At 45.3% G+C, this 24181-nt stretch overlaps 1 protein-coding gene across 4 annotated transcripts in view; it reads right to left on the bottom strand.

Annotated features, from left to right (window-relative positions):
• WDFY2 (WD repeat and FYVE domain containing 2) overlaps window positions 1-24181 on the bottom strand; it is a 121914-nt gene that overhangs the window by 9823 nt on the left and 87910 nt on the right. For all 4 annotated transcript variants that reach the window (XM_065594173.1, XM_065594198.1, XM_005287096.4 and 1 more), the window contains 7 exons: window positions 20229-20379; window positions 16586-16698; window positions 15298-15424; window positions 9074-9179; window positions 4552-4653; window positions 2686-2816; window positions 298-406 (listed from right to left, as the gene is read on the bottom strand). In XM_065594173.1, coding sequence (XP_065450245.1) covers window positions 298-406; window positions 2686-2816; window positions 4552-4653; window positions 9074-9179; window positions 15298-15424; window positions 16586-16698; window positions 20229-20379 — 839 coding nt within the window. The remainder of the gene's footprint in view (window positions 1-297; window positions 407-2685; window positions 2817-4551; window positions 4654-9073; window positions 9180-15297; window positions 15425-16585; window positions 16699-20228; window positions 20380-24181) is intronic.

The raw sequence follows: 24181 nt of genomic DNA, 5'->3' as shown, positions 1-24181 counted from the left end.
TTCAAGAGAATTTTGTACTAACTCCCTGGTGGAACAATTCCATTGTAGAGGGCAACACCTGCTTGTGAAAGGAAGGAGCAACTCCCAATGGAAGGACATTGATGATCCCTACTGGGCAGAAAATCTCTGAATGGCTGTGAAAAATATCTGGTGAGAAACAGCGGTGTATGATAAAATTCTCTAGACCATGAGTCTGTTATTGGCAGGAAAGGGAGACTTAGACCTGAAACCACGTGGGAGGAGGAATGGACATGGAAAAAGACAGAAAATGAACTAAAGCAGTCTTCTTAGTCCTACCTTAATAATCTTGTCTGTCCCGGAAGTCAATAACCATCCCCTGGTTGCGTCAAAGTGTACATGGACAATGTTGTGCTTACTGTCATGGAAAGTAGCTGTGGGTGCACGTCTAAAGAAAGATCAAAAATCAAGAATCAAGGAGATAGTGACTGCAATATTACCCTGAACTATTCAGAGGAGGAAATAAGAATTTGAACACTAAAGTAAGTAATTGATTTTCTTCAGTGACTCAACTTAATTATTGAGCGAGAGGAGATGGCTTCATGGTCTCTCTATGGCTATGCCTACATGGCACACCACTAGTGGCAGCATGGAGCTACATGCTGCAGTGAAAAGTGGGCTGCTCCCATGCTGCGGTGTGAAGCTACATGTGTCAGTGAAAGGCTCTGGCAGAGGGAAGTTGCTGCTGCTGCTACTGGAGCCTTTCCCTGCTTCCTCCCTCTGCCAGAGCCTTTCCTTGCTGCCGGAGTCTTCCATGCAATAGGGAAGCAGCGGGATGCTGCACTGCTACTTTTAGTGGTGTAAAGGGGGTAGGCACTGCTTGGGAGTGCAGAGAGCTGTGGAGGGGACATACCCACAGGGTTCAGGCGTCTTTGCTCATCTAAGCAGTGCTTCCCCATCTACACTGCTATTTATACCTGTGCTAGGGATGTGTGCAGTATAAACATAAGGACCGTGCAGTTTAGACACACCCTATGAAGGATGACCTGTAGTTCCCTGGAACCACAGATTTTCCTTCAGAGATAGAAAAATCGAATTTCCCAGGCAGTTACTGTGCAGGAATCTTTCAAATGAGATACTGAAAACGTAAGTGTACCTGCTTTCGTGTGGACAATGAAGATGCCAGGGCACTTTTGATCTTTCCTTGACCAATATTGCATTGCACTGTGCATCTCCCCAGGGGTGTCCGAGTTTTAGTGAACCACAGAAGATAGAACTGGAACACACCTTATGAGATCATCCAGTACATCTCCACTGTCCAGGCAAGATGGTTCCCTACAGCACCTTTTCCAGTGTTTCGTTCAGCCTAGTTTTAAATGTCCCAAACAATGGGGTTTCCAGCACTTATTTAAAAAGACTATTCTATAGCCTAATGGATTCCATTTTCAGGAAGCTTTTCTTTTTAGTTAGCGTAAAGATGTTTCTTTTAATTTCATCCCACTGCACCTAATTATACCCTGCTTTACCATATTAAATAAAACAGACACCACTAAAAAGTCAGTTTCCTACAATTAATACAGTTATGTGGTATGCCAGGTAAATGCTAATTTTAAAAAAGTTATCAGCACTCTAACTAGCCTCTTCCTTTGGTGTATTTGTAGACAGTTGTCTTTCCCACAGCCACTTAGCTGTCACTCAGCCAAATGGGACAGGCACTGACTGAAGGGAAAGTGAGTGGGCACTGGTGAAGAAGTATGGTGCTATGACAGAAGCCCATCCGGCTGTCCCTGGTTTTAAGGCCCCAGGCTGAAATCTCTGAAGCAGGGTGGACTTCATCTCTCAAGAGACAGTCCAGTATTGCAAAATGACCATCTTGCTGAACCTCTCAATGACATGTTAGGCTGGGAAATGCAGTCCATTATGGTGGCCAACTTTGTAAGTACGTCTGTGGCAAGGCAGGCTGGGAGATGTAGTTCACAGTCTCTCTCCCCACAGGGGGATTTGTGACAAGGCAAAATGTGAAAACAGCTCCCCTTTCATATTCAGGAAGAGCATATCAGGAAAGAAACAGGTAGGAAGAAACAAGGGCTGTTTAAAATCCACTGCTGGAGGATTCTTCTACTTTGCACCACCTCTTTAGAAATGACTCTTCATATTCCAGTTTTTGCTAACTCTGTCCAACTATGTACTGCAGTCTTGGTAAAAGCCACAGTTTTAGCTTCAGGCAAAATAAACCCTTTATTTTGCATAAAAATCCCTCTCTCTCCACACTCCATTTCTGGGGGCATCCCCAGATACAAGACAGATGTGTACCACAAGTCCTGGTATTCCAAACAGCAAGACACTGTACCAAGTTACACACAAGAAAGAGAAATTAGGAGCTAATAAAATGAATTCCTCTGGCCACCAGAACGTTTTTGTTGCTCTTTCCTAAACTCCTTCCAAACTGTCTCTCTCTTTCTAGTAATGAGGTACGCAGAACTGAACACAGCAACTGAGTCACAAGAACACTATAGTCATATAAAGGAGGATACTAATTCCCGTCTCTACATAGACCTATGGAGACTGATGACCTGACCTGTTAAAGGAGAAAGCACTTTATACAGCTCTGTGACACTCCCATCTGGTTGACTCTGAGCAGAGTGCAGTATACAGGAGTACAGCTTGAGGAGTTCTGTAACTCATTAAGCCTCCTCTGAGGCAACTGGGCTCAAAGTTCAGACTCACTCCTCATCCGTTATCGATTCGTGACAGCTATCGCAGACTCTCACTTCAAACTCAAATCCCATCAGTGGTATGGAGGAGCGCTTAGAGCTGCATTTGCCACACACTGCTTTCCCACACTTCCGGCAGTGATGCTGAAAAAGGCAAGCCAAAAAAGGATTGGTCAGAATGGAAAAAGCAAAGCACAGCTGTGATCTCCTCTTAACTTCACACCCATTTGCCTCAGCAGAACTCACCTGGGGCCACAGCAAGTTCTCTGAACCCCCATTCAGGGCAGAAGGAGAAAAAGCTGAATAGTAGGAAAAAACTAGTCTCAATTTTGCATTTCTTTATCTTTCACTAATAACTACATCCAGCTAAGCATCTGGGGTAAGCCAGCTAACGATGGCCAAATGGGGGCAGTGTGGCCTAGTTGACCGAGCACTGAACTGGGACTCGAGAAATGGGTTCTGTTCCTGGCTCTGCCTCCGGCCGCTGGGAGACCTTGGCCAAATCGCTTCTTCTATACCCATGTCACAGATGGGGAAGTGAGGGACAGGGATACTGACCTTTCTAGAGCACTTTGAGAGTGGTGGATGAAAAGAGCTACATGAGAGCTAGTTATATTATTATGTGGTGAATTTAGATCACAGCTATTTTACTTACATCTATATCACTAGCTCGAGTAAAGATCTTTGAAACCTTTTCTCAGCCTGGTATTTTGATCAGGCAAAAATCCTCTGACTGGATATTCTCTTTTGTGCGGGGGGAAGGGTATTCTCATTACCGTGTGGGCGAATCAACGTGTGCAAGCCACATTAGTGTTACGAGAATTGCCTGCGTATCATTAGGAGACCACTATCCTTTTATCAGTATTGTACAATTACATTCAGGACACTGGGCGAATCCTTCTGCCTCCTCAAATATGATCTGAGATACGAACACACATGTAAACATACATTCCTGACAGGCAGCTCAATGTGGTCCCTTTTGCCACTTTTTCAGTCTTAACAAAAGGACCAGGAATACATACCTTCAAACAAAGCGAAACAGAGTAGGATCTCACACACTGAGCTGGGCTCTGGGATCATGTATTAGAATTATAGGGGACAGCGAGTTTCCCCTCCCTGCTGGCTTTGTAACACTGGTTACTGTTGGAGGGCCAGATAACATCTCAGTGTTAAACTGAATGCCTGACATCGCCCATATAAACACCGTCCATCTAAAATCAAGTGAGCAGATTCTCCTCAGCTTTTTACAATCCTTCCTAATAAAACAGGCCTGGAAATGCCTTTGGCAATGTGACAGTTGCTACCTAACACTGTCCATTTTTCTCACACTGCAAACTGTAGACCAGTTTTGCTAATAACTCTGGGCAGTTGGAACTGCAATTATGGACATTTGCCTTGGAAGGGAAAGCAATGACCTTTTTAGTACACTATTATACTGGTTCCATTAGAATCTTCAGAAGTGAGCTTTGGGCCACATTTGTTTGTACAGAATAGTCCTGTTGAGATTAAATGAGATTCACGTAGCTTGGGCCACTTTTGTTTGTACAGAATATTCCTGTTGAGATTAAATGAGATTCACATAGCTAAACCCACATGCAACTCAAAATTTACCCAAGCCAATGTACAGTGTGCATTTTCTATAGAATGGATTGCAAAAAGTGCTTCGGTTTGTGAGGGCCAAGATATTCACCCATCACCAGGCCTTTGCCTACCACTCCCCCTCTCTTGGCATGAGGGTAGCTAAATGCCTTTAATCACTAAGCAGCCAATGGAAAAGTTAAACAAGTTCCTATACATCTGAAAAATGTTAAAATATTTCATTGAACTATCGGGTATATTGTTCCCTTAAATTACTTCATCAATACAAAACAGAACAAACCTGTCTAAGGCCTATTTTCTTACTGTCCCACATCTGTTTGAAATTCCAGAAGAAAGGCTGGTCACACTTTTGACAAGAGTCACTGTCCAACCACTCCGGTGTCTGTAACACATAAAAGGGTTATGATAAATAGGCAGAAAAGCTTCAGGTAGGAATCCAATAGCAGAACAAGCCGTGTGGTTTCTGTTGCAATAATTAAACAGTGTTATGCTGAACTTGTCTAGAAAAAACAGTTTTTCAGCTTAAGGTTGTATAAAACACCAAAGCGTTCCCCGGGATTTATGTTGCTGTGTTCTGAAAGTTCACACAGGAGGAACGTTTCTCACCATAAAGTAGGATTCTATTCTGAAAGAAAGGCCAACATTTGACAGAAACATGGATGCTTAAAATCAGACGCCTGAAATGAATGGTGTGATCCTGAGCACTCGCAACTGGCTCCACTGAGCGTTGCAGGTACTCAGCACTACTAAGACTCAGACCAGGGCCCCTGCAACTCTCCCTGGACCCACTTGTGGGGGGTCAGCACTACTTAGAACCAGGTCATTCATTTTTAGGCCTAAACACCCAATGTTTGAAAATTTTGCTCAATCTTTTTAATTGTAATTGGCTTTTCTGAACCTCCTGCTGTCAGACTGTTGTGCTTCAAGTCTCATGTGTGGGGATGGCAGGCAGATCCTGAACAAGCCTGAACAAAAAGAAAGTCGGCTCTATCGTGCTTTTACATTTATATACTAAGCTAGCATTTATTTTTAGTAAAATCTTGTATTTTCTAAGGCAGTTTGATCTAATGCTATGCTTGTCATGCCATGAGTGAAGTGGGTAAGAATTACTTCTGGGGGAATTCTGCGTCATTGCGCAAGGCAGAATTGTGCAGAGATTAATGCTATGTGCGCAGAATTTCCTTTCCCCCTCCCCCCCACAGAAATGGACTGCAGAGATGTTGGCCCCCACTGGGGGCCACTGGACGCGGCACAGCTCAGCTCGCAAATAGAAGACAAAGCCAGGGGGAGAGGGAGTGGACGTGGACTGGAGGGTTGCCTGCAGCTGCAGTTCCCAGCATACCCTGAAGGAAGAAGACAGTATGCAGGAAACTCCATGCAAGCCCAGAACCCAGCATCAGGCTGTTTCTCCCTCTGGATCCCTGGGCTCTAGGAAGATAGGGGGTGAGTGTCTGGGTTGGGGGGACCCCTGCAGCTGGGCTCTGGGAGGAAAGGTTGTGAGTTTCTGAGCCGAAGAGCCCCCCGGCTGGGCTCTGTGGGGGAGGGGGTAGAGAAACAGGAACTGGGTTGTCATAGGGGTTTCTTTAACTCTATTCCTGAGGGATTTTTGTGTGTGTCTGTATTGTTACAGACAGAGTTGCTGACAGGTATTTTGAAATAAATTACCAAAATAATTTAACACTACATAATCATGTCAGTTTCTTTTGACAAATAAAATTTGCAGAATTTTTAATTTTTTGGTGCAGAATTCCCACAGGAGTAAGGAATGGAGAAACCTCAGCAAAGGCTATCCTCAATAGCCTGTAACCCTCACCCAAGCCCCAACTTGAGGAGTGATGACAATGACTCAATTCTCTATTGGGAGGGGAAGTCTGGTAAACTAATGCTTCTCCTGACCCCGTTTTGCTATCATGCCCCCTGCTGGCAGCAGACAACAGGAAACAACTAAGTGATAGCAGCTGTATTGGCAGGGGCCTGAACGCTCTCACCTCCTTGCCACTGGTCTGTCTTTGGGAAGCAGGGGCACTCCTCTCCAATGTGCAGCTTCCCCCCTTGTGTTTCCCTCCCTCTATCCTTTGTCTTTCTCCTGCATCCCCACCAATAGGGCCCCTCCTTGAAGCTGCTGCTGCCTGCTGCATTCTCTCATCCACCCTCACCCCCACCTTTTGCAAGGTTGCTCTAATATAAATACACATTAATCCACTTCACACCCATTCCTGACTATTGGGTGTAGAAGAGGATTGTTTAAAAAACTGCCTTATTAAGTACACACCCAATTAACCGGAATGGCTTCAGAAGATGCACCAGCTGCTTGGGTATCAAACATTAAGGATTAAAATGCACAACACTGTGGTTAAATAAGGTTAGATTATGATGAAGTTTAGCAAAAGCAAAAAAGCAAGGTAAGGCTGATGAAATCCTTAAACTTAAGCCTTCACTCCAGCCCCTTACAATGGAACAAGTCCTAACCTAACAAAGCAAGCTGCAGTTCCTTTATCTCAAAGGTGCAGGTGCTTTAGGGGTAAGTCCCCACTGTCTACTTTTCTAAAAGTAACAGAGTCTTTAATTAGATGTGTGTTCTGAGAAAATAGGGCTTTCATCTCCTACGCACTGAAGCACAACATTTGAAAAAGGTAGATATTGCTTGTGACAATAACTGCTCAGTAGTAAAATGGAAACCACTTCGATCCTCTTTCAAATGTTCCTTTCTTATGGCCTTTTAAGATTGACAGATAAAATAATGTATAAGAATTAAAATATAAAATGGCTTAATTCCTCCCTTGTGCAATTCCAGAGACACGGTAGAAGTGATCATATCAAAGTGAATACTACACACACATCCAGTGGAAAATCTAATCAGTGAAAAATGCCACCAAAGCAATAACCAGAAAATTTCAAGAAAAAAGGCACTTCAGAAAAGAGCCCAAGGCAAAATATTTTATATGAAAATCTTAAGGATTAGTGTTTTGCAGTCAATGTAGCAATATATATACTCCCTCCTGACAACAAGAATGAGCCGGTATAGACATATCTGTTAACACCTGATGCTAAACACTCATTTAGCTAATTATATTTCTTACCCACTTTTCAACCAACTCACACACAATAAAGCAGTTTGTTTTATAACAAAGCACTTTTCAATTTTAAATCTTTGTAGTTGCCTTTGTAAAACATTAAGTAACATATTATTTCTGGATGTTAAAGTTACACCAAAAGGGAAAGGGCAGTTAGTTACCTGTGACTGGAGGCTCTTTGAGATGTGTGGTCCCTATCTGTATTCCACTGATGGGATATGCATGTGCACCATGTGCCAAAGTTTAATTTTTTTTGCAAGCAGTGTCCATTGGCCTCCTCCTGCTCTGAGCCACGGGCACAAAAGATGGTGCAGGCCGACACTTCTCCAGTTTCCCATTCTTACCACAGTTCAATCAATCAATCAGCTACAGAAGGAGCGGAGGATGGGTAGCGAATACAGATAGGGACCACACATGAAGAACCCACAGTTATAGGTAGGTAACCTCTTCTTCAAGTGATAGTCCCTATGTGTATTCCACATATGGCAGATTAACAAGTAGTAGTCAGACAGGCAATGGGTACCAAAGTGATAGTACAGCAATCTCAGGTGTCATCAGTAACAATAATTGTGAAAAAAATCCCACAGAAGTGAGGTTTTTATGTGGGTTGTGTTCCTTTCAAGTGTAGTTCCACACTACAGAATGACTAAAAATGCCATCATGCAACTCAAGTGGGTATCAGTTGTATGACCTTACTTTAATGGCTAAGGCCTTGTCTACACTCCAGAAATGGGCCAATTCAGCAGTTAAGTGTAGTTACACCCCATATGGTAGACAAGGACAAACAGAAGTTTGCAAGGATTGATTTATTCGGGGTTTACCCCAGTTACAAGGAAGTGCAAAACATGAGCTCAATGAGTGCAAGTCCTGCATGTCCTTGTCTACACCTACGGTTCAGCACCGTTGCAGCTACAGAGACTACAGAACTGAGGCTACTCTCAAGCATACATAAAGCATAGAGTAAGTTTTTACTACTTTTATATTAGCCATAGAGACCCAATACGTTATGAGTGTGCAAGGAGGATTCTATTCTCTTATGCATCAAAGCAATTGTTTATTAATTGCCAATCAGTTACACCTGTCCAAAACTATTAGCAGTAGTGGGATTACACAGTTGTAACCCAGGGCCTAATTTAGTGATTTTTGGCAAAGGTAGAAAAAAAGAAAATGACTCAAATGGCAATCTGAATTTCCAGAACCGGCTGTCTAAAAATCAAACATCCATCCTTTCACTTGTAAACTGACAGCCCTGGATACTAACAGATTTGAGTCACTAGGGTTTTTTCCCCCTGTCATTGTTAAAACATTAAATTAGGCCTTTGGTATAATCCCACTACCTCTAAATTTTGCACAAGTGTAACTGACTGAAATTTAAATAATCATTTTGATGCATAAGAGAACAGAAATCCTACTTGCACACTTGTAACGGAATCCTATGGAGTCACTGAAAAACACAGGCAGAACACATCACGATGTCCTCTTCAAAGAGTCACTTTTCAGAGCACACGCTATTTAGCAACATACATAAAACACAAACTCCCTGCTACATAACTACCCTGAACCACTAGATCACACACAAAGCTATACATCTTCACATGTGTAACAACTGGAGCATTCCTAAAACACTAGTTTATTTTCTAACCTTTAAAAAGATACCAATCAGATTCAAATTACATGCTTTAGAAAGGCCCCAGCTTTTTAGAAGATGAACAAGAGATAGATATCTACCTCCTGTCTCTCAACATCCATATTCCAGATAACAATTCCACCATCTGCACCACAAGAGATGAGCTGTCTTGTGTGGGGAGCATAGGAGAGACACTGAACTTTATCGCTGCAAAAGAAACATACAATATCAGTTAAGTTAAAGGTTTAAACATATGTCCCAAGGCAAAGTAACTGGTTTGCCATATTTTTCTCTTAGCTCATTCATGTATAAAATTCACTAGTCCTACAATTCCAATTAGTAGATTATATACTGTACCATGTGCTGTGAATTTGGTCCCCACTGGGTAGCGCACCACTTATTAGAGGAGGATTTAAAACAAGATTAGTTTTCAGACATAACTATTGCTTTTCCAGTTAATTAGGTTGGAGATCCTAGCTTCCTTGAAAGCCATGGTTGCATTGTAATTGAATGACCCCTGAGAACATAGTCCCAAAAACCTATAAACCACTATGGTAAAGTGCTCGCTCTCTCTCAGAACAAATGTGTCAGTTATTGGTTTATTTGTTAAATCCTCACACGGTGCCTGTGAATGAAGCAATGAAAAACCCAATGTTATCTAGCAACTTGAAGAGAAAAATAGTTTCTAAGGTGCTGCTGTGAGCATTCAAAACACTAACAAATGAAAATAATTTCAAATAGAATAGAACTGATAAGGCTGCCCCAGATCTTCCCAAAATTTTAAGATTAAAGGTTTTTAGAAAAATGGACTATTCCTCCTTTTGTTATTCTTTGTTAAACATGAAAAAAAAGTGTGCTCAGCTCTATAGAAGAGGGAAATATTAAAGCCCAGAAAACTTACGATCTAGGAGACAGGCACAGAAAGAAGACACTGAGACCAAGGGGGAAGGAATTACTTGAGCTCATTTTGTTTTCTTGCACTAGTCTTTTTTGCGGGGGCCTCCAGAAGAAATAGATCTTCAAGAGGGGGGTGGTTTAGTGCATTGAGCCCTGGTCTACACTACGAGTTTAGGTCGAATTTAGCAGCGTTAGATCGATTTAACCCTGGACCTATCCACACAACGAAGCCATTTTTGTCGACTTAAAGGGCTCTTAAAATTGATTTCTGTACTCCTCCCCGACGAGGGGATTAGCGCTGGAATCGACATCGCCGGGTCGAATTTGGGGTAGTGTGGACATAATTCAACTGTATTGGCCTCCGGGAGCTATCCCAGAGTGCTCCATTGTGACCGCTCTAGACAGCATTCTCAACTCAGATGCACTGGCTAGGTAGACAGGAAAAAGCCCTGGGAACTTTTGAATTTCATTTTCTGTATGGCCAGCGTGGCGAGCTGATCAGCACAGGTGACCATGCAGTCCCAGAATCGCAAAAGAGCTCCAGCATGGACTGAATGGGAGGTACTGGATCTGATCGCTATTTGGGGAGACGAATCCGTGCTAACAGAACTCCGTTCCAAAAGATGAAATGCCAAAATATTTGAAATCTCTAAAGGCACAATGGACAGAGGCTACAACAGGGATCCACAGCAGTGCCACGTGAAAATTAAGGAGCTCAGGCAAGCCCACCAAAAAGCCAAAGAGGCAAACGGCCACTCTGGGTCAGAGCCCCAGACATGCTGCTTCTACGATGAGCTGCATGCAATTCTGGGGGGAGGGGCCCCCACCACTACCCCACCCCTGTCCGTGGACACGTGCGGGGGGGGGGGGGGAGGGAGTCTCACGCAACAGGGATGAGGATTTGGGGAATGAGGAAGATGAGGAGAAGGAGGAGGATAGCATACAAGTGGAGAAACCATTCTCCCCGACAGCCAGGAACGGTTTATCACCCTGGAGCCAATACTCTCCCAAACTGGGCTCACGAACCATGAAGCCGGAGAAGGCACCTCTGGTGAGTGTACCTTTGTAAATATAACGCATGGTTTAAAGGCAAGCGTGTTTAATGATTAATTTGCCCTGAAGACTTGGGATGCATTCGCGGTCAGTACAGCACCTCCTTTTAAATGGCCAACCCAACGGGTGCTTGGTATGAGAAAGGAGGGCGCTGCTGTTTGAACCCATTCCCACATGTTATGAAGGTTGAAGAAGCTGAAAGACTGTGGCTTGCCATGGCTGCCTGCAAGCCGAATTCAGTTGCCCGGCCCAGCGTCTGATCTCTCACACCAAACCGGCAGGCCCTCAATATAAGAGGCAAAATGCGACCTTGTACCGAAAGTACACGTGCTATGTAATGTTAACAGCTTGGTTCACCGTGAAAGAGTCTACCCATTGTTCTCTAAAATGTCTCTTTAAGAATACTCTTTTTTTTCCTCCCGCAGCTGCAAATGTTTCAACGATCCCCCTATCATCTCCGTCCCAGAGGCTAGTGCAGGTAAGGCGGCGAAAAAAAACGCACTCGCGATGAAATGTTCTGAGCTCATACAGTCCTCCCGCACTGAAAGAGCTCAGCAGAATGCCTGGAGACAAACAATGTCAGAGTCCAGGAAAGCAGAAAATGAACGCGAGGACAGGAGCAACGAGTGAGATGAGAGGTGGCGGAAGCAAAAGGAGAGGTGGCGGCAGCGTGACAAGAGGAGACAGGATGCAATGCTGAGGCTACTGGGGGATCAAACCGATATGCTCCGGTGTCTGGTGGAGCTGCAGGAAATGCAGCAGGAGCACAGACCGCCGCAGCAGCCCCTGTGTAACCGCCTGCCCTCCTCCCCAAGTTCCATAGCCTCCTCACCCAGACGCCCAAGAATGCGGGGGGAGGGAGAGGGGCTCCAGCCACCCAACCACTCCACCCCAGATGACTGTGCAAGCAACAGAAAGCGGGCATTCAATACGTTTTAAAGTGCAGTGTGGCCTTGTCCTTCCCTCCTACCCTCATCTACCACCCCACCCAGTGCTCCCCTCCTCACCCACCCCTCGTGGGCTACGTTGGCAGTTATCCCCCTATTTGTGTGATGAATTAATAAAGAATGCATGATTTTGCAACAATATTGACTTTATTGCCTCTGCAAGAGGTGATTGAAGGGGGCAGGGCAGTTGGCTTACAGGGAAGTAGAGTGAACCAAGGGGGCGGGTTTTCATCAAGGAGGAACAAACAGAACCGTCACACTGAAGCCTGGCCAGTCATGAAACTGGTTTTCAAAGCTTCTCTGATGTGCAGCGCGCCCTGCTGTACTCTTCTAACCGCCCTGGTGTCTGGCTGCGTGTAATCAGCAGACAGGTGATTTGCCTCAACCAATCACCCCACCATAAACGTCTCCCGCTTACTCTCACAGATATTGTGGAGCACACAGCAAGTAGCAATAACAACGGGAATATTGGTTTTGCTGAGGTCTAACTGAGTCAGTAAACTGCGCCAGCGCGCTTTTAAATATCCAAATGCACATTCTACCACCATTCTGCACTTGCTCAGCTTCTTACTACTGTCCAGGGTGCCTGTATATGGCTTCATGAGCCATGGTATTAAGGGGTAGGCTGGGTCCCCAAGGATAACTATAGGCATTTCAATGTCCCCAACAGTTATTTTCTGGTCTGGGAAGTAAGTCCCTTCCTGCAGCTGTTCAAACAGACCAGAGTTCCTGAAGATGCAAGCGTCATGTACCTTTCCCGGCCATCCCACGTTGATGTCAGTGAAGTGTCCCTTGTGATCCACCAGTGCTTGCAGCACCATTGAAAAATACCCCTTGTGGTTTATGTACTGCCTGCCAAGGTGGTCCAGTCCCAAGATAGGGATATGGGTTCCGTCTATTGCCCCACCACAGTTAGGGAATCCCATTGCAGCAAAGCCATTCACTACGAGCTGCACATTTCCCAGAATCACTACCCTTGATAGCAGCAGCTCAGTGATTGTGTTGGCTACTTGGATCACAGCAGCCCCCATAGTAGATTTACCCACTCCAAATTGATTCCCGACTGACCGGTAGCTGTCTGGCGTTGCAAGCTTCAAGAGGACTATTGGCACTCGCTTCTCAGCTGTGAGGGCTGCTCTCATCTTGGTATTCTTGCGCTTCAGGGTAGGGGAAAGCAAATCACAAAGTTCCATGAAAGTGCCCTTATGCATGCAAAAGTTTCGCAGCCACTTGGAATCATCCCAGACCTGCAACACTATGCGGTCCCACCAGTCTCTGCTTGTTTCCCGGGCCCAGAATCGGCGTTCCACGGCACGAACCTGCCCCATTACCACCATGATGTCCAAATTGCCAAGGTCTGTACTTTGAGAGAAGTCTGTGTCCATGTCCTCATCACTATGGCAATTGTGCTGTCGTCGCCTCCTCGCCTGCTTTTGTAGGTTCTGGTTCTGCACATACTGCAGGATAATGCGCGAGGTGTTTACAACGCTCACAACAGCAGCAGTGAGCTGAGCAGGCTCCATGCTTGCCATGGTATGGCGTCTGAGGGACAGCAGGAAAGCAGAGTTGCTGCGGAATCGGTGGATGACGACGGCTGCCACAAGAATAGATATTTATACCAACGACAAGAGGACCTGCGAGGTGGATTCATGGCACCAGGAGAGCAGAGTTACAGCAGAAGTGGTGGCAGACTATGGTTAGCACTGTGCACATTTCCCGAGGACCCGGGAGCCCATGACAGACAACATGGAGAAATTTGCTGTTGAGGCAATATCAGCAGAGCAGAGTTGCAGCGGAAGCGTTGTATGACAATGATGGTGCAGTAGGACTGCAAACCATCGTCTGCTGAGCTGAGCAGGCTGCACGCTTGCTGTGGTATGGCGTCTGAAGGAGAGCAGGAAAGCAGACTTGCAGCAGAAGCAGTGTATGATTATGATGATGGTTTGCAGTCCTATTGCACCATCTGCTGCCAGCAGCACCCAGGCCACAACAGCGGTGGTGTCAGTGAGCTGAGCTGAGTGGGCTGCAGCTTGCCACGGTATTGCGTCTGCGCGGAAAAAAGGCGTGAAATGATTGTCTGATGTTGCTTTCCTGGAGGGAGGGGCGACTGACGACATGTACCCAAAACCACCCACGACAATGTTTTTGCCCCATCAGGCACTGGGAGCTTAACCCAGAATTCCAATGGGCGGCGGCAAATGCGGGGACTGTGCGATAGCTACCTACAGTGCACCGCTCCATAAGTGGATGCTAGCCACAGTAGTGAGGACGCACTCCGACGACTTAATGCACTTAGTACGGACATACGCAGTCGACTGTATAAAATTGGTTTCTAAAAATCGACTTCTACGAAATTAGGTCGATTTTATAGTGTAGACATACCCTGAGATTAGGTCAGAATCTTCACCCCACACTTTGGCACCAGCACTGCCTGATACCAAGCCAGGCTCATACTCTGAAGTACTTTAATACTTGTTCATTATCTTGTATATGGATGCTCCTCTATGTAGCAATGCTTTTTGAAGGCAATTTAGAACAGTGCCACACTACTGTGTATCTACGACTTGCCAACTCAAAGGCAGCACTGTGTGGAAATGTCAGCTTTACTGTGGTTCTATCTAAGGCAATGCATTACACCACTGAACCAGCATGTTCTCCAACACTGTCATACTGCAAATAAGATACAGAGGTTTGCCTGCACGTTAGATGCTGTGATGCTACAACAATGAGCCATGGCAGGGCACGCAGCAGTAGGCTTTAATATAAATAGACAAAGATTGAGTGTTTCAGTGAGGAAGTCCCAGGCATGCACTGTTGGAGTGATACAGAACCACAAAATCAAGGCAGCCCAATCAGCCAAGCAGAAAGTGCCTTTGAACAGTCAGTCAGCACAGTCACAGTAATTCCATGGTTGGAAAAGCACGATGTGTGAAATTAGTCTTTAATATTGTGTTAGACCGAAAGTACCAAGTCGTCCCCTCCTCTCTAGGTCTATTAAGTCTGGTTTGTACCTCTAGTGAATTCCCCTCTACAACAGCAGGAGCCAGTTCTGCCTTGCTCAGTTGCTGATGCTTAGGAACACGCATTTAACACGTTGACAAATGATGGCTAATTAGACAGAGCATCTTGGGTACAGCCTGGATTCTACATACATTCACATTTCAAAAAATACTTGGTTAGCGTGGAGTTAAAGTGGCTGGTACTCCGAATCTTGTGCTCCCTTCAAGGGGGCGGGGGGAGGGGGAAGAGACGATAGAACTGGATCGGGAAAACAACCTCTCATTAAATGTAGTTAATATTGGTAATATACAAAGATACAGGAAGTCACACACAAATCCCATGCACAGACATAATATACTCCTTGGTTCTGCTTCATTTTGTTTTTCTCCCCTAAACACAGGAGGAGGAAAAAAACTCTTCAAACGTACTTGTGTCCTTGTAATTCAATGGCTGTTCCTTTTCTTCCTCCTATGTCCCACATAATAATGGAATGATCCGAACTGCCCGAGAACAAAACTCGCTGCACTGGGTCCCAACAAAGAGCAGTGACACCACCTAAAACAGGAGAGAGACAGTACAGTTATTTAATTATAACTGAAGGTGGAAGGGAAGAATGTAATAAAAAGTGAGTCTCAACTTAAAGAGATGTGACTTAAGTTTAAACACATCCAACTCACCCTCCATGTGCACCACCACACTGCAGACTTTCCAACTGAAAGGTCTGGCACAGAATGAGCCCCACTGAAAAGCCTAGGAAACCAGAGCCAAATTCTAATCCTGCGCTTCTGTTGGTGCAGAGCCCAGTCCCAGCTCTGTAACTCATGCAGACTGAGCCCAGTGAATGGTAAACAAATCCTGGGATAGGAAGTTACCTCATGAGTGGTCAAAGAACTGCTATGTGGCCACCCATCTCCACACCCTGCAGGCAGAGTTTGTGATTCACAGTGGAGACACTGGGGAGTAATGAGAGGCGATGCCATCACAAAAATTGCAGGATGAGAACTGAGCAGCCTTGCCTCAAAGCTAGTAAGTCAGTGGGTTGTCAAAACACTTCCCACACCCTCAGCACCAGCTGACTGGTTTGAAGTGGAGTGACAGGCCAATATGGAGATCCACTGAGGCCAAAGAACGGCCATAGGAGGAAAATAAATTGATCAATGAAGAATGAGCCATCAACCCCCCTCTCCATAGGCACCTGTTATATGGTGGGCTGACACACCAACTACAAGGACAATATAAGAGCCCCAGCAGCAAAGTGACCAGTCAGCTCCTGCGATGCGTACTGTCCTTTTAAACCTCAACTCCTTACATGCTTCTGGTCACATCCTGGAAACACTGCGCACAGCATTCCAAACCCTGAGCAGTTCAGCTGACTACAAATGGGACTCCTCACATGCATGTGTTAGCAGGATCAGGACTTTATCTACTAAGGTCTTCTCTATCAGGGCTTTATTTGTTGTTGCAGCACTTTCCCACCAAAGTAGTTTAAGGTGCAGAATTTTCACAATTTAAGTCTGGCTTCTCTCCTGTTTTTAGTAATACAGAATTACCACCCTTTACCTTGTTGACAATTTAAGCTCATCTATTGTGCCCCCCAAAATACAGACATTTCCATTCAAACCATCACAGCTACTTACAAATTTTAAAAAGTTCATCCCATGGTAATGCAGAACCTATATGAAGAACCAGAGATGATTATTTAACCTTAAACTTTACCTGTATGTCCCTTAAATGTTGTGACAAGGCTGCAGTTCTCTTGCTCTAGTTTGAGAATGGTTACCTGCCCAGAATGATCACCTATAAACACATGTCGGGTCTCAACATCAAATCTGATTGAAAGCATTGAGGAATCTTTTATAAAGGCTAGTCAGAGGTTCTGAATTCTGGGATGTATCTATAAGAATATGTTGCGTTTTTATGAAGTTACATAGCAGTTACACGATTTTTTGTTTAAATACTAATTATTGTATTACACTGGAGTCATAGTTGGAATAACCACTATTATATTTGCATTTACGGCACGCCCATCACAGTACCATTGTGCTCGGGGGGTGGGGGGGAGGGATAGCTCAGTGGTTTGAGCATTGGCCTGCTAAACCCAGGGTTGTGAGTTCAATCCTTGAGGGGGCCATTTAGGGATCTGGAGCAAAAATCTGCCTGGGGATTGGCCCTGCTTTGAGCAGGGGGTTGGATTAGATGACCTCCTGAGGTCCCTTCCAACCCTGATATTCTAGGATTCTATTCTATGATTAGAGACCGATCAGTTACCTCTAGGAAGATGACTCCTCCTTCCTTCTAAAATGGTTTCTAGTAGGTGGCAGTGGCTGTTTGAGGAATGGGTTATTACAGAGGTGGGCAAACTATGGCCCACGGGCCACATCCAGTCCGCGGGACCCTCCTGCCCGGCCTCTGAGCTCCTGGCCCGGGAGGCTAGCCCTCGTCCCCATCCCTGCTGTTCCCCTTTCCCCACAGCCTCAGCTCACTGCACCACCGGTGCAATGCTCTGGGAGGCGGGACTGCAAGCTCCTGGGGCAGCGCAGCTGCAGAGCTGCGGCCTGACCTGGTTCTCTGTGCTGCGTGGAGCATGGCTGGTTCCAGCCGGGCAGCATGGCTGCCTGTCCTGGGGCAGCCGCACCGCCAGCCACTGCTCCAAGCAGCGCGGTCAGAGGGCAGGGAGCATGGGGGGTTGGATAGAGGGCAGGGGAGTTTGGGGTGCTGGTCAGGGGCCAGTGGTGTGGATAGGGGTTGGGGTGGTCAGAGGACAGGGGGGTTGAATGGGGGCAGGGATCCCGGGGGTGGTGGGAGGAGAGTCAGGAATGAGAGGAGGGGTTGGATGGGGCGGCAGGGGGCAGTCAGGGGTGGGGATTCCGGGGGCCGTCAGGAGACAGGGAGAAGGGGTGGTTGGATGGGGCAGAGGTCCTGGGGGGGCAGTCAGGAAGGAGAGGGGGTTTGGATGGGGCAGCAGGGGACAGTTAGGGGTGGGGGGTCCAGGGGCGGTCAGGGGACAGAGAGCGGGGGGGGCCGTCAGGGGGTGAGAAGCGGCGGGGGGGGGGTCGGATAGGGGGTGGGGGCTGTGCCATGCCTGGCTGTTTGGGGAGGCATAGCCTCCCCTAACTGGCCCTCCATGCAATTTCAGAAACCTGAAGCAGCCGTCAGGCCAAAAAGTTTGCCCCCCCGGGTTATTAGCATTGACAGGCTGCATTGCACTAATGTCTTTTATAATCAAAGGGTACATTCACACAGCAAAAAGCCCACAACAATGGGTCTCAGAGCCGGGTACAGACTTGGGCTTGTGCTACGGCGCTAAAAATAGCCGCATAGATGTTCCTGCTCTGGGCTCTGAAGCCTGGGAAAGGGGTTGAGTTTCAGACGTAACTGTCTACATGGCTATTTTTAGCATTGAAGTGCAAGACCTACAAATGAGAGTCTATAGACCAAGGGTCTCAAACTCCTGGGCTGCGGGCCATCTGTGGCCCATGGAGGAGACACAGGAGGAGAGACCCAGGCAGATAGTTGCTGGCAATGTCTGCTGTAGGCTCCGCCCCTGTAGTGCGCCCTCCACTCACCATAGCTCCCATTGGCTGGGGAAGAGGGACAGAGATCTCATCATTAGTTGCCAGGCAGAGTCAGCCATGGAGGCAGCATTGTTTATATTCATTATGGAAAAAAAGTAAGTCAAAATACCAAACACAACTATCTGACGCACACCTTGCTGCAATCCTGAAGGTTTCAACTACTCAGTCACGGAGGCCAAACATCAACCAACTGACAGAACTGAAGCATTGCCAGGTGTCTGGCAAACACTAAAAACACTCTGACAGATGAAGAATTGTATAAAGTTTTATGACAGCTTTATTATTTCTAAGAAATTCAAAATAAAAAATACAATATAAATGTTTTCTTTTCTGAACACCATCTTCAGTGACATTATTGGCCCACTGGGAGGATTTGAGGACTGGCATTGGCCCTATGGTAAATTGAGTTTGAGACCCCTGCTATAGACCCAGGCTCTGAGTCTCTCTCTCTCTGCTGCAGATGTTTTTTTCGCAATGTAGACATACCCAAAGAACTATGTACTCTGAAACAAGAGGCACAGCAGAGAACAGAGTATGGAATTAACAGGGTAAAGGGGTTGTTAGCATTACCAGTCTATTACTTATATTTGTTGGTGTTAATACAAACACAGGAGCGGCTGTTCTGACATGAATCATAGAATCATAGAATATCAAGGTTGGAAGGGACCTCAGGAGGTCATCTAGTCCAACCTCCTCCTCAAAGCAGGACCAATCCCCAGACAGATTTTTGCCCCAGATCCCTAAATGGCCCCCTCAAGGATTGAACTCTCAACCCTGGGTTTAGCAGGCCAATGCTCAAACCCCTGAGCTATCCCTCCCCCCCAGACATGATCTAAGGGTCCAGTTCAAATGGTTTCCAAGCTGTGGGAAGAGTTCCCAGACCCCTAAAGGGAACTATCCAGAAGAAATGACAACAAGATCCTGTGTTAATCAACACTTAACGCTAATAAGGACAAATATTTTAGAAGTGGAATTTACTCTTCACTATTTATACTTTTTTGCATTTCACTTAGCCTGGGCAAAGAGGCTGGTGAATTTCACTTGTTTGTACAGAAATTGGTTTCAAGTCAATTTGATCTTCAGGTTCTCGTGAACAAGTAAAATGGGCTGTTACTGCACTGTAGACACTATAAGAGCAGTTTCACTAACAACTCATTGAAATATCCATTGTCTCAGTCTTTCTAAAAGACTGTTTTTTAAAACTTACAATGTATCACTGATCAAAGGAGAGAGTTGACATTTCTTTTGTCAGGCAACTAGGGGCAGATCTTGGAGAATTAGCCTGTTTGTGAGTAACATTGTAGGAATCATTTACTCTCCAGCTGAGCCCATATTTCAAAAGCATATTGTTCTGTTCCAAGGTAGAGAATATGCGCTCATTATTTCATATTAAGTCATTTAATTTTTGCCATGCATGCACACACGCTTGGACCCGATCATTGACCTACTTTGCTGCTATTATAATTCCCAAAAGAAAAAGCGTGTTTTAAATGATGCTCCCATCAATCTCTACCTTACAATGAGACCACAATAGGATGCAGCTTTTAAGAATGGATAGGTCACAGAGTTTTTAAAAATAAATGTTTAAATCTAAATATACCTCATGCATAAAGTGGACAAAGCTCTGAGGGCTGACAATTTTTAACTGAGTTTTAAAAATTATTTCCCTGTAAGGTTTTGAATATAGATGGTTAAGATGATGGAGGCCTGAAAATGGCTGTTTTAAACAAAGACGTGCAAAGACAAAAGAATCAGAGAAAAGCTAAGATGTTAACAAAGGATACTGCAGGCCGCAGGCCCCCGCACTGGTGCGATACCCTCCGAGCCGCTGCCCACTCTCCGAGCAGTGCCATGTGAATTGCTTGTCCTGTCCTGTGCTTAACACCCATTCCATCTCCAGGACAAACAGAATCATCATAACCCTGCCTTGGTGAGCTGGAAAATCAAGCAGAAAAACAAACAGACATATAACACTGAAGAGTCACCCCTCTGCTATCCAAAAAAATCCACGAACATTAATCCCTTCCCACCAAACCACTTCTAGGGTCCAATCCTGCAAGCCTTTATTCACACCTGTAAGCCTAACTGATGTCCTAATAGGATTGGTCATGTGACTAACTACATATGTAACAGCCCAATCTTGCAAGCCTTATGTCTGTATGATACAGTACGAACACCAGAGTTACGAACTGACCAGTCAACCACACATCTTATTTGGAACCGGAAGTATTCAATCAGGCAGTAGCAGAGACCAAAAAAAGAGTAAATGCAGTACAGTACTAGGTTAAATGTAAACTACTAAAAAAATAAAGGGAAAGCAGCATTTTTCTTCTTAGTAAAGTTTCAAAGCTGTATTAAGTCAATGTTCAGTTTTAAACAATGTAACATTTTTTAAATGTTCAGAGTTACGAACAACCTCCATTCCTGAGATGTTCATAACTCTGCGGTGCTACTGTAATATACTTTTGCTTACACTTGCATTTTTCAGGAAAACTCCTATCACTGCAGTATCACCACTGGTAATGCTAGCATGGCAGGACTCAAGGCTGGGATTTTTAGACCTACTGAGCAGACTTAGATAACATAGTGGTACAAACGCCCATGCCCTGTCTACACTCCCAGCATTGCTATCACTGGTGGGACTGCGCAGGTGGAAATGCAATCACAGGTTTTCTGAAGATTTAGCATAGACACAGCCTTAAACTAAAGAAGAGTTTTAGCACTGTACACACATTGTTGGAGTCCTGGTCACAGATGACAAATCAGTCAGTTTGTTTCAGTGCATCTCCTTGTGTGAATGGAAACCGACGAGGGATCTGCAAATGCGTCCACACATCAGGCAGCTGTGGCTGCACGTTTTTGCCACAGCCTGCTTTCTTAACTCCCACCTCTCTTGGCTTTTTCTGTTCTGCTGTTCTCAGTGGCTTTAATGGCAGACCAATAGGCCTGCTGCCATTGGCAGCAGCAGTTTCCCCTGCATTTGGGTTGACTTGGTCAGCTTTTAGGTGAGCTTGGAGACTGTGCTTATATTGCTTTCACTGGTCCCCCAGCACATGTGCTCCCGTTTTCAACTGTCCATAACGCATTGCTTTGGGGAATCGTATTGTCCAGGCATATGAGGTGACTAGCCCAGCCAAGTTGCCCCTCTATGATAACAGATTCAATGCTAGTCACGCAGGGGCCGGTCCAGGACTTTGATGTTTGGTATTCTGTCCGACCACTTGATGTTACAGGTGAGATGCAAACAGTGCACATGAAAACTGCGTACACATATGGCACACCAGAAAGTTATTCAAATAGGATGTTGAAATAAGTGCTATATAAAGATCACAGCAGGTCAATATCAATAAAACAGCTGAACAAATAGATTTGTAGTTCTACATAAATAAAACCCTCAACAGCTTTTAACCTAAGAAACGGTGCTCTACCTATCACTGATTCTTTAAATCAGTGACCTCTGGGCTGAACTGTGAAGTGCTGACTGAACAGATTTAAGTAAAAAAAGTGTTTTGAAAAAAAACATACAGATTTATTCCTAGCTGTATCATAAAAGTGAATGCCATATTCCTCAATACACAAACCTATTGCTTTATTACTGTTCTGGGACTTTGAGACATATGTCAGCCAAACCAGGCTGCTTGTATCTGTTTATGTGAAAGTTGACATTGGAAAGAGATCAAATATCTTTGCAGCTGTATTCTAAACTGCTATTTTTTTAAAAAGCAAAATTACTCAGAATACAATCCCCAAATAAAGCACAGATTTTTGTTGTTGCATACACTACACAAATATATGCACACTGTCTGTTGAATCCTATGGAGGAATTAGTTCTAGTCAAGGATGTAAAATCTGTGTAAACATCTGTCACTAGTTCCCCCACTTTTCAGGATCAGGTTCTTCATGGCCTAGTAACACAATTAACACATGTGGCTCTAACAGTGGCCTCCAAACTTCTATAGCAAATGGGCCAGTTTACTAGACTAAAACTTAAGATGTACAGTAACTCCTCACTTAAAGTCGTCCCGGTTAACGTTGTTTTGTTGCTGATCAATTAGGGAACATGCTCGTTTAAAGTTGTGTAATGCTCCCTTATAACGTCATTTGGCAGCTGCCTGCTTTGTCTACTGCTTGCAGGAAGAGCAGCCCATTGGAGCTAGCTCGTGGGGGCTTGGAACCAGGGTGGACCGGCAGCCCCCCTATCTGCTCCCCGTTCCCCTAAGTTCCCTGTGCAGCAGCTGCACAGCAGGCTACCAATCAGCAGTTCAGCTGTCCCTCGCCCCACCGCCATGTGCTGCTCCTGTCCTCTGCCTTGGAGCTGCTCCCCGAGACTCCTGCTTGCTGTGCGGGGGGGAGGGAAGGAAGAGGGGGGCTAATGTCAGGGTGTTCCCCTGCCCCTGCTCCTGTACCCTGCTTACCCCATCTTCCATAGAGCAGGGGGGACACACCAGGGCTCAAGATGGGGGGAGCTTGCAGCAACTGCAGTCTCAGCAAGCTGATCTAATTAACAAGGCAGTGTACTTAAAGGGGAAATGCGCATCTCTCCCTCCATTCCTGCTGCCTTGTAGAATGAGAGAGTTAACCCTGGAGGGCTCAGCCAATTGTAAGTTCATCATTTAGCAGTAAGGGAAATATCCCACCCTCCGACTCCTCCACCTCAACCAAGCTTCACAACCATCATCACTGTGTACCAGTATTAAATTGTTTGTTTAAAACTTACAGTGTGTGTGTGGGGTGGGGCTGGGGTGGGGGTTTCCCCTGGAGCCTAGCCCCCGCACTAACATTATTTCTTATGAACATAAGTGATCTCATAAGAACAGCCATACCGGGTCAGACCAAAGGTCCATCTAGCCCAGTATCCTGTCTACCGACAGTGGCCAATGCCAGGTGTCCCAGAGGGAGTGGAGCTAACAGGCAATGCCATCCATCTCCATCCTCTGACAAACAGAGGCTAGGGACACCATTCCTTACCCATCCTGGCTAATAGCCATTAATGGATTTAACTACCATGAATTTATCCAGTTCTCTTTTAAACGCTGTTATAGTCCTAGCCTTCACAACCTCCTCAGGTAAGGAGTTCCACAAGTTGTGCGCTGGGTGAAGAAGAACTTCCTTGTATTTGTTTTAAACCTGCTGCCTATTAATTTCATTTGGTGACCCCTAGTTCTTGTATTATGGGAATAAGTAAATAACTTTTCCTTATCCACTTTCTCCACATCACTCATGATTTTATATACCTCTATCATATCCCCCCTTAGTCTCCCCTTTTCCAAGCTGAAGAGTCCTAGCCTCTAATCTCTCCTCATATGGGCCCCGTTCCAAACCCCTAATCATTTTAGTTGCCCTTTTCTGAACCTTTTCTAGTGCCAGTTTATCTTTTTTGAGATGAGACCACCACATCTGTACGCAGTATTCGAGATGTGGGCATACCATCGATTTATATAAGGGCAATAATATATTCTCAGTCTTATTCTCGATCCCCTTTTTAATGATTCCTAACATCCTGTTTGCTTTTTTGACCACCTCTGCACACTGCGCGGACATCTTCAGAGAACTATCCACGATGACTCCAAGATCTTTTTCCCGACTTCTTGTAGCTAAATTAGCCCCCATCATATTGTATGTATAGTTGGGGTTATTTTTTCCAATGTGGATAAATGTAAAGTAATGCACATTACATTTCATTTGCCATTTTGTTGCCCAATCACTTCGTTTTGTGAGATCTTTTTGAAGTTCACCA

The sequence above is a fragment of the Chrysemys picta genome, chromosome 1 (assembly GCF_011386835.1).
Source record: "Chrysemys picta bellii isolate R12L10 chromosome 1, ASM1138683v2, whole genome shotgun sequence".
Classification (NCBI taxonomy): Eukaryota; Metazoa; Chordata; order Testudines; family Emydidae; genus Chrysemys; species Chrysemys picta.
This window is presented reverse-complemented; position numbering and strand designations above follow the sequence as displayed.